General features: G+C 44.5%; 1 protein-coding gene across 1 annotated transcript; it reads left to right on the plus strand.

Annotated features, from left to right (window-relative positions):
- The first annotated feature begins 1,736 nt into the window (after nt 1–1,736).
- viml (vimentin like) lies at nt 1,737–10,005 on the plus strand. The gene is made up of 9 exons (XM_076295917.1): nt 1,737–2,374; nt 2,703–2,763; nt 6,217–6,312; nt 6,675–6,836; nt 7,732–7,857; nt 8,683–8,903; nt 9,126–9,169; nt 9,307–9,395; nt 9,498–10,005. Exons 1-9 carry the CDS (start codon nt 1,860–1,862, stop codon nt 9,537–9,539), a joined length of 1,356 nt encoding a protein of 451 aa, XP_076152032.1. The 5' UTR covers nt 1,737–1,859; the 3' UTR covers nt 9,540–10,005.
- The last annotated feature ends 203 nt before the right edge of the window (nt 10,006–10,208 follow it).

The raw sequence follows: 10,208 nt of genomic DNA on the forward strand, positions 1-10,208 counted from the left end.
GCTAGTTTGTCACGCCAATATGGCCGTTGTCTACACATATCCCACGGCAAAACGTCGACATGTGAATACATTGAGCCAATCATGTGGTGTGATGTGAAGACATCGTGCCAATCGTGTGTTGTGATCTCGCCACTGGAGCAAGATTGGTGTCGTGAAGCCTTGCGCACGCGCAGTTCGACCCAAAGACTGTGCCCGATGAGTGCCCATAAAACGTTGGTATATGGCCGCCGAGTGGAGGGACTTGCCTAAAAGGACTTTGGCAATACCCACTGCTAACTCTACTGGTATGAGGCTGGTTGGATCTGGGTCTAGGGATTGTTGATAACCTGTAAAACACTACTGTAGTTCAAGGTGCAGTCCTCCATCCTGGTGAAGGTTTGTCGATACATGAACTCGACAGCCATTCAAATTACTTTCTTCCCTTCTACAGTCAGGTTGATTGACTGGGATAGTGTATGGCTCGGTCTGACTCACTCTGTTGGAATCCTGTTAGTAGAGTCGGGACTGTGTATGGACGCGGGAATGGACGGAAGGGGAAGCTAGAGGAGAGGGAGGACAAGAGAGAACAAGCCAGTCTGGTGATAGTTGTGAAGTTTACCAATATCAAAAACTGCCAGACAGAAATAATCAAACCCTTTTACCCCCTGTGCCACTGTCTGTGTATACTTCACCATAAGTTGCCCCAGTGCACATTTGCAATGACAGTAATGATGAAATGTCAGAACTCTATGGATCAACTGTCAGTCAAAAATAGATAGTTGTCTGCATTGCTGCTCAGAGCTAGACGTGGAACATGATTTTGGGGAAATCAATCATAAAACTGACCTAATGTCTGACACCAGAAAACCTCTATCAGCAATGAATGAGAAAGATTTAAAACATATGCACCAGGGTGGAAGAAGATTATAGGGTAGGACCTGAATAAAAAAGCAATACATATGACTGATGGGTAGTCAGTGACTGACACTTAAAGGTAATGCCTCATTCAACTGGTGTTATCATTATGTTGAAACATCCTTCAAAAATGTAATGGAAAGCCCACTTCGATGCACCATGTGCAAGAGGAATCACATGAAGGTGACACACAAATCCTACAAATGAGTTTCCTGGAAAATCAGATTAGGAAGTTTTAGATAACAGACATGCTAGGAGCCATAGAGAGCGCAGGATTTGTCTAGTAAAACTGCCTCTAAGGCTAAGACAATGGACTACTTCTGAAGGGAAAAGATGCTAATGAATTAAACTTCTGAATGGATTCTTTGTCTTGTCTTGTGTTTTTCTTTAGGGGTTGTTCATATATTTATGAATTAAAAATATGTAGATAAATAAATAAGGCGAAAAACAAGGAATAATGCAAAGCACAACAGTGAGAATCAGTCTGCTTTAGGGTTTAAATTTTGTTAGTTAATGGGTTTCTACTCATTTCTCTTCTTTAACAACAACATCTGGACTAGAAGAAGAATAGCCTTAGGCTTTTTCATTAATCTTGTGATTAATATTCAACTGACCTTTTGCAAATGTCCAGTGCAGGATTAGACAATATTTAATGGGTAAACTTTTGTAAACTTCTGAATTGCCATACAATAGAGGGTGGCAAAATCTTATTTCTTTAAGGATTCGTCTGATAGGACCTGAACAATGTCACTCAAATCCTGGGATCCCTTTTCATTTGCATAAGAAGCGCGGTATAAATAGCGTTCCTCATCCTCAGTCCTCGTCGGGGAAATCTTGTTGGGGAGTTCTGCCTGTGCGCGAGAGGACACAGTCGGATTTTCATCCACGTTAGGCGACAGTTGGTAAAAAGATTCAAAGAAGAGGCACGGAAGAGGTAACAGTAAGTGTCGGGAGTACCAGTCAACATGTCTTCCCAGTCATCCTACAGAAAAATGTTCGGCGGGGAGAGACCTACCGCCAGGTCCAGCTACTCAAGTCGACAGTTCTCAGCCCCCGTGCTGCGCTCTCGGGTGTCTTTTGGCGTCTCCTCTGCCCCGACCGTCTACGCCACCAAAACTTCGCGGGCCCGCACTAGCGCATCTATGCCCCGACTAGCCTCAGAAAACTTGGATTTTTCACTGTCAGACGCCATCAACACAGAATTCAAGACCAACCGGACCAACGAGAAGGCACAAATGCAGCACCTGAACGACCGCTTCGCCAGTTACATTGAAAAAGTGCGTTATCTCGAGCAACAGAACAAGATACTGAGCGGGGAACTGGAACAGCTGCGGGGGAAAGGCACCTCTCGCATAGGCGACCTGTACGAAGAGGAGATGCGCGAACTGCGACGCCAAGTTGACCAGCTGACCACTGAGAAAGCCCGAGTGGAAGTCAATCGTGACAATATGGTAGAAGACATCGAACGCCTGAAAGCAAAGTATGTTTTTTTGTTTCTTACAATGTTTAGCCTACGTGTTACGAGTAAAATCCAAAAACACAACAAACAAACAAACAAACAAACAAGTAAAACAGCAACTAATAATTTTGCTAAAGTATAATATGCAGGCAGAACATCTGCTTTGATCTTGTAGGCTTAATTGTCATATCTTTGCATTTGGTTGGATAATACACAATGATGAGGCCACAGCAAACATCTGTAACGCTTATTATGGATGTGATGTTTTCCACTCCCTGTGTCCGGTCCTCTATAGTGTAATGAGTTAGGAGTGTCAGCTGTACCGACTCTGTCTCTCTCTTTTTTGTAGGCTCCATGATGAGATTCTCCAGCGCGAGGAGGCAGAGAATAACATGCAGAGTTACAGACAGGTACTAGGCCACCTCATGGCTTGCATTAATCCTTTATGTTCCATTCTCCAAATGTGTGCAATGCTCCTCAGATTTCCAATGAAATGCATCATCAAAAACCTTTGGATTTCTTTTTTTGCTGACTCAATAACTTAATTCTCCATAATTCTCATGACAACTTTAATTTACACTCTAATTTAAAGTAATAAATCAGTTCAGTATAAAAAATTCTGTCCCATGGTCAAACAACTGCAGAGCCGCTGCCTTGCTGCAAGCTCAGTAGAGAAAACTCTGAGCTGTGTAGCAGCGCTAACGGGCCCATGTGTGAGAGGGTTCTTGGCCACTTTTGAGTCAGTATTTTGAATACATGGGCAGCGATGTGGATGGACGGTCAAAATAACGGATAGACTTCAGGGTGTACAGAGGCAATGGGGCAGTGTCAGGGTCGACTTTTAGGCCAGTGGTTCTTAAACTGGGGGGTGGGATCCCGGGCCTACAATTCACAGTGTTTCCATGACATGTCTCTGAAAGTGGATGCTCTGTTTACACTCAAATCTCTACCTGCGGCTCTAGCAATAACTTTTGAGTTGGAAGATGCGGTGAGAGAGCTTAGCAGTGACAGAAGACTATGCAGCCTTCTTTTGCAACAACTGGCAATTACAGAGTGAATGAGTACTTGTTATTACTTGAATATTACATGAGATTGTTAAAGGCTGCAATGGACATTAATGCCTTTGGCGTTGACAGCCTACCTATCAGAGAAAACATTTTCTGCCTCCGCTGCCAAATTTCACAACATTATCCAAAGTGAAACAAAATTTCTGGCCAATCTTTTTTGGGGGTCACCAGACAAAAAGTTGTAAGAACCACTGGTCTAGGCCTGTTGTTTTGCTGTGGTGAAAGATAAGTGAAATTAGACATTTATTAAATCTGTTATTTACTCATACCTGGATACAATCCATTCCTCATACCTGGATGATCAAATATCATTACTGTTTGGTATGGATCAAATGTGGACTCACGTTGGTTGGTCAGATGGTTTCCTCTAAATACGTGCTGTTTCAGAACCAACTCACTCCTCATACTATTTGTCTATTTGTCTTACACATAAAGGACCATTATTCATATTGCACTGAATGTGGGCATAATATAATTAAACCTATCAATAGATGAAATAATAACAAGAACATTCCACAAATATGACCTATGACCTGAAACAACATAATTAAGATATAACAATTATTTTTGCTGCATTCCATTCTGCAGCAGTGCACTCGTTTAGTCCTGAACGCACACCAGCGCACCCCTTTGTTTTACAGTGGTAATTGCTGTATAAGTTGTCTTCTTTTTGCATGTATTTTTTCCAGGTGAATAGTATTTCAAATTCAGTTAATCTACTCTTCAGTGTTTAAGAGTTTAGAAAATGACTGATATTTCCAAAATCATTGACTCATTTTGTCTAAACACACACACACACACATACACACACACACACACGGGCTACCCCGATCCCACCCACCCTAATTAGAAAATTAACTCTTTTTCATCAACTGTGTTGTTTTTGGCTGTCTTGTCCTGCTCCGTTCCCCACTCGATCTCACTGAGCAGGGATTTAGGCGTGAGCTGCTTTGCTGCCCTGGCACCTCTGTGTGGTAGCAGTAAGGCCTGAAGTGACCTTAATGACACCTCTGCCACCAACCTTATAGTGTTGACTCTATTACTGTCTGTTACAGTTACCATTGCCACACACACACACAGACACACACAGGCCACGGCCTGATCTATTACCCTCTATTGATTTCCTAATAGCCGTCAGCAGCACACACACACACACACACTGTTCACACATACTGTACACACACACTGTACACACACTACAGAAATGATAAAGGTCTTCTTACTTCCCTGTGTGTGTGTGTGTGAGTAACCTCTGACCCTTGAGAGTGGGCTGGATGAGGACTTTCCTGCTCCTGGATGTGTGGGTTCAGGGGAGAGGACAGACTGTACACAGCAGGCCAATGTCTACTGAATGGCTGGCTTTGTCTGGGGTATTAGAGTTGGGCAAAGCTGCTTCGCTGCCCAGAGCCCTCTTGCCATGGCCTGACAAATCAGGCTGTTTATGCCAAAGGCTGTTGCCAAGAGTTAGGGTGTGTTTGTGTGTATATGCCTCTGTGTGTGTGTGTCTGTATGTGTGTGTGTAGCCTAGAGTGTGTGTGTGTGTGCATCTCTTTATCTATGTGTGTGTTTAGCTTTCTGTTCCGTTGTTTGTGTGTATATATCTATCTGTGTGTGTGTGTGTGTGTGTGTGTGTGTGTGTGTGTGTGTGTTGTGTGTGTGTGTGTGTGTGTGTGTGTGTGTGTGTGCATATGTCTGCAGGGTCAGAAGAACTGAGAAGAAGGGGAGACCACACCACCCACGCTCTGTGTGTGTGTATGTGTGTGTGTGTGTGTGTGTGTGTGTGTGTGTGTGTGTGTGTGTGTGTGTGTGTGTGTGTGTGTGTGTGTGTGTGTGCATATGTCTGCAGGGTCAGAAGAACTGAGAAGAAGGGGAGACCACACCACCCACGCTCTGTGTGTGTGTATGTGTGTGTGTTTGTGTGTGTGTGTGTGTGTGTGTGTGTGTGTGTGTGTGTGTGTGCTCATGAATGTGTGTGTTTGTTTGGTTGTGTCCGTGGCCGAGGGCTGCAGCTCAGGGGAAAGGCCCTGTGACGCTGTTTTGCCAAGTGGCCTCGCTGCCCCAGGCTGGCTGGATTTGGCTCATATATCAGAAGGGTTAGCAGCCACAGAGATGGCTGGGTAGTGTAACAGGGAGATGGCTGGGTAGTGTAACACAGATATGGCTGGGTAGTGTAACAGGGAGATGGCTGGGTAGTGTAACACAGAGATGGCTGGGTAGTGTAACAGGGAGATGGCTGGGTAGTGTAACAGGGAGATGGCTGGGTAGTGTAACACAGAGATGGCTGGGTAGTGTAACAGGGAGATGGCTGGGTAGTGTAACACGGAGATGGCTGGGTAGTGTAACAGGGAGATGGCTGGGTAGTGTAACAGGGAGATGGCTGGGTAGTGTAACAGGGAGATGGCTGGGTAGTGTAACACAGAGATGGCTGGGTAGTGTAACAGGGAGATGGCTAGGTAGTGTAACACAGAGATGGCTGGTTAGTGTAACAGGGAGATGGCAAATGCGGCCCACATCTGGCTCACATCAACACCAGATCCTGGCCAGGCAGCTGTTTTCTGGCATATTCTAAATCCCATTTTACTAAAATATATTCATATATTATTCACAGAGGAGTTATACATACTCTCTCTCTATCTCTCTCTCTCTGTCTGTCTCTCACTATATATCCATCCATCCATGTGTTTATATGTATATATTGACATATGTATTTATTGACATATGTCTGCATTGCATGTATGTAATTATACTTCTGTACAGTTTTTGAGAATAACTGGTAGCTGTTTTTCTTGTGTCTAGGATGTGGATAATGCTGCCCTGTCTCGGTTGGACCTGGAGCGTAAGGTGGAGTCGCTGCAGGAAGAGATTTCCTTCTTGAAGAAGCTCCATGATGAAGTAGGCACTGCTCAAGTCGTGACCTCTTGTCTTCCGTCGTACCCATGGTTGTGTCCAGTACTCTCCTTTTATGTTCCAGACAGTTGAAGCTCTTGGATGAGGTTCAATCTCCGCTGGCCTCTCTGGCTTTGATGTGGATCTAATCACTGCTGACCATATGATGGACACAGACACACACACACACACACACACACACACACATACACACACACACACAATAACACACATACACAAACACACACATACACAAACACACACATACACATGCTCACACACACACACACACACACACACTCACACACACCCACACAGACCAGTGGAGCACAAACTGACCCCACCTTGCCTTCTGTGTGTTCCTGCAGGAGATGGCAGAGCTGCAGCTCCAGATCCAGGAGCAGAATGTCCAGGTGGAGATGGACGTGGCCAAGCCCGACCTCACAGCTGCCCTCCGAGACGTGCGTCTGCAGTACGAGAACCTGGCCTCCAAGAACATCCATGAGTCTGAGGAGTGGTACAAGTCAAAGGTCCGCACTAAAGCACTAGGCTGTTGTTTACATAAAACACTTCCTTTAGTGTATATGATTATAACTAAAGCAAGTATGCAAATGTAATAATTTTAGAAGATGCTGGCACAAAACTGTTGTACTGTACAGCCCTGCAGACCTGTGAATGAAGGCCAAAAGATCACGCTGTGGTAGAACTTTGAGCAAAGTCTTTGATCTGGTTACTTTCTCTGATTCGACAAATCTCTCACACAGATGTCTGTCTGCACCCCCACCCCTCAAACACACCCCCACCCCCCAAACACAACACACACACACACACACGGTTGCCTCACTCATCTCCTTAGCCATGTCCTCTGTCCTTTCTCTCTAAGCCTCCCCATATGCTTTGCAGTGTCACTGTCTAATCCCTCTCTGATTGTGTGTGTCTGTGTGTGCGGCTGTCTCTCTCTCTCTCTCTGTGTGTGTGTCTGGTTGTGTGTGTGTGTGTGTGTGTGTGTGTGTGTGTGTGTGTGTGTGTGTGTGTGTGTGTCTGGTTGTGTATGTGTGTGTGTGTGGTTGTGTGTGTGTGTGTGTGTGTGTGTGTGTGTGTGTGTGTCTGGTTGTGTGTGTGTGTGTGTGTGTGTGTGTGTGTGTGTGTGTGTGTGTTTGTTTGACAGTGTACATGTCCATACATGCCTGCTTGTATGAATGTGTGTATTTATTCATCTTTTTAGTAATGGTCACAAATATTGTTTTTAAAAATGACACAATTTCGAGCAGGGAATAACAGGCACCATGTTGGACTGTAGAATAGAAATATAGTATTGTATATCACCAAAAGTTTGAATCAGAAGTGATTCTGTTTTTCACATCTCTCTCTCTCTCTCTCTCTCTCTCTCCCTCTACTTCTCTCTTCTCCCTCTGACCGGAGCAGTTTGCTGACCTGACTGAGGCTGCAGCCAGGAATAACGAGGCCTTGCGTATGGCCAAGCAGGAGTCTAATGACTACCGTCGTCAGGTGCAGGCCCTTACCTGTGAGGTGGATTCCCTTAAAGGCTCTGTAAGTGGCTAACATCACCACGGAGAACTGCTATACCCTAGCCTGACGAGCCAGACCCACATCAAGATGTAGGGTCTGGGAACTCACTATTGGCAGTGCTCAATCCGAAGGGGCGGGATAAACGGTTGTCTTTCAAATTCCCTCTGCACGCAATAGGATAGCGCTACAACCCATGAGTCCCATGTGTTTTCCCACCAGTGGAGCTAGTTGGTAGATCAAACTTTTGCTAACTTAAAAAAAAGCTTAACTCGAGTCGCAGCCAAAGCCGATTCAAAGCAGCATCCATCTTCTTTGTTTTCAAGTAGCAGGGAATTCACACGGAACCGTCGCAACTCTGCTGTCATTATGTTAAGCCCTCCCACCAACTCTATACACGATGTGATTGGCCTGACTAGAGTTTGTTTTTTCTAGTTACATTCTAATTACATTTGCTGCGGCTAGGGTGCGTCTAGATTTCTAGGCTAGCCATACCCCTGAAGCCCAATTATTGCAGCCTGGGCATTGAGTGTCCCAAATAGCACAGTACTACAGGTGTAGTATCACTACATTGTAGTAAATGGGGGTAATGAATAAATCAATTCATAAACACAAAGTGAAGTGAACAAATATTAGTCTGTTCTCATTAGTGTCATCTAAACTCGGACTGCTTTGTGAATGTAAGTTTGAGGAATATACAAGTAGTCATGTAATAATTTGTCTGTTTTACCGAGCATATTCAGTGGTTTTATAATTCATACATAATTCACACTCATAATTAGGCCTATACTGTTGTGTTCATATGCACTGGACTGGCTCCTTCCTCATGCCCCCATCTCTCTGATCCAGAACGAGTCTCTGGAGCGGCAGATGAGAGAGATGGAGGAGAACTTCTCCATGGAGGTGTCCGGTAGCCAGGAAACCATCGGCCGCATGGAGGAGGACATCCGCAACATGAAGGACGAGATGGCGCGCCACCTGCGGGATTACCAGGACCTGCTCAATGTCAAGATGGCACTGGACATCGAGATCGCCACCTACAGGAAGCTGCTGGAGGGAGAGGAGAGCAGGTGCCTGTGTAGAGTGCATAAAGATGTGACACATAAAGATGAGACACACACACACACACACACACACACTTTTGATTTGAGACAGAGTGAAGTGTATAAGTGTATAGTTAAATAAATGTAGTGGTATTATCTGTTCTGTATTTGATGCTGTCTAAGTACTCTCATATTGAGCTTTATTGATGAATTCTACTTGATGGAATCTGTTCTGTTCATTCTTCACAGAATTTCTACCCCCATGCCAAACTTCTCTTCTCTTAATCTAAGAGGTCAGTTGACTCAATGCCTGACTTTTCTGAGTACCCTCCTATTTTTCACATGTTTTTTGACCTGTAATTTGAAGTAATTTGACCTCTGCAACTTCTGGTTGAGCCTTGTCAACTTATTGTCAATCCTGTCACCACAGAATCTATGCTGGAGTCCAGGCCACTAGAGAGCTCAACCACAACAACCAAGAAGGTACTCATCAAGACCATAGAGACCAGAGATGGACAGGTAAAGTTGCCACATTTACATCCGCACGTACAGCTTACAAGAAAAAAAATGAAAGTGATCATGTACATTGCTTTATTTGCTTTATCTCCTCTTTTATCACAGGTGATCAATGAGTCAACCCAGAACCATGATGACATGGACTGAGCGTTTCTTGATAGACGACATCCCTAATAAACATGCTAGCCAGAGAGGGAGAGAGAGGGAGGGAGAAAAAGAGAAGTGGATTCCCTTTTTGAGCCGTAGAAGCCAAGCTTCCTTTTGCTCCGCACACCAAACCCAATACAAACAGTGCACAGCAAGGTGACCAAGTCACAAACCTGAGTAATCAAACATCCTGCTTTAAAGAAGTGCCTTTCTGCTACTGATGGAGAAGAATGAAGCAAGCCAAGCCAGTGTGGTGTATAACATGTAGAACATAGAATTGCCCCCTATAGAGAGAGAGAGAGAGAGAGAGAGAGAGAGGGAGACAGAGAGAGAGAGACAGAGAGAGAGAGAAATCCATGCTCTTGGGACCAGCACAGTTACACTGACACAATGCTTACGCTTTGACAGTCTTAGCACAAACATAGAAGACTCTTTTCTGTGTTACCAAACCTTGGAAATAAATGGCTATTTCCCTCTCATTTCAAGTCTCTCTTATTGCAAGGCTGTCTATGCATATTGTCTCTATAGCCTTGGTATTCTAGCCTAGAAATCTAGACGCGGTCTGGCTCGCCAGGCTATTGGTATTCACCTCTGAATTAAAGTAATAAGCCTACTTGCTAGAATTTCCTAGTCAATGATTATTGATTATATTATATTTGAACATCCTTA

Source organism: Alosa pseudoharengus, unplaced genomic scaffold (assembly GCF_046254945.1).
Source record: "Alosa pseudoharengus isolate Yale_2024_CS ecotype anadromous, Long Island Sound unplaced genomic scaffold, YU_APseudo_1.1 YU_APseudo_1.1_scf_2, whole genome shotgun sequence".
NCBI classification, from domain to species: Eukaryota; Metazoa; Chordata; class Actinopteri; order Clupeiformes; family Clupeidae; genus Alosa; species Alosa pseudoharengus.

Excerpts from the sequence above, each read along its gene's own strand:
- viml (XM_076295917.1), top strand. The coding sequence starts at position 1,860 with ATGTCTTCCCAGTCATCCTACAGAAAAATGTTCGGCGGGGAGAGACCT. Across the intron at positions 6,837-7,731 it reads AGGAGTGGTACAAGTCAAAG|TTTGCTGACCTGACTGAGGC; the intron begins GTCCGCACTAAA and ends TGACCGGAGCAG. Across the intron at positions 9,170-9,306 it reads CTCTTCTCTTAATCTAAGAG|AATCTATGCTGGAGTCCAGG; the intron begins GTCAGTTGACTC and ends CTGTCACCACAG.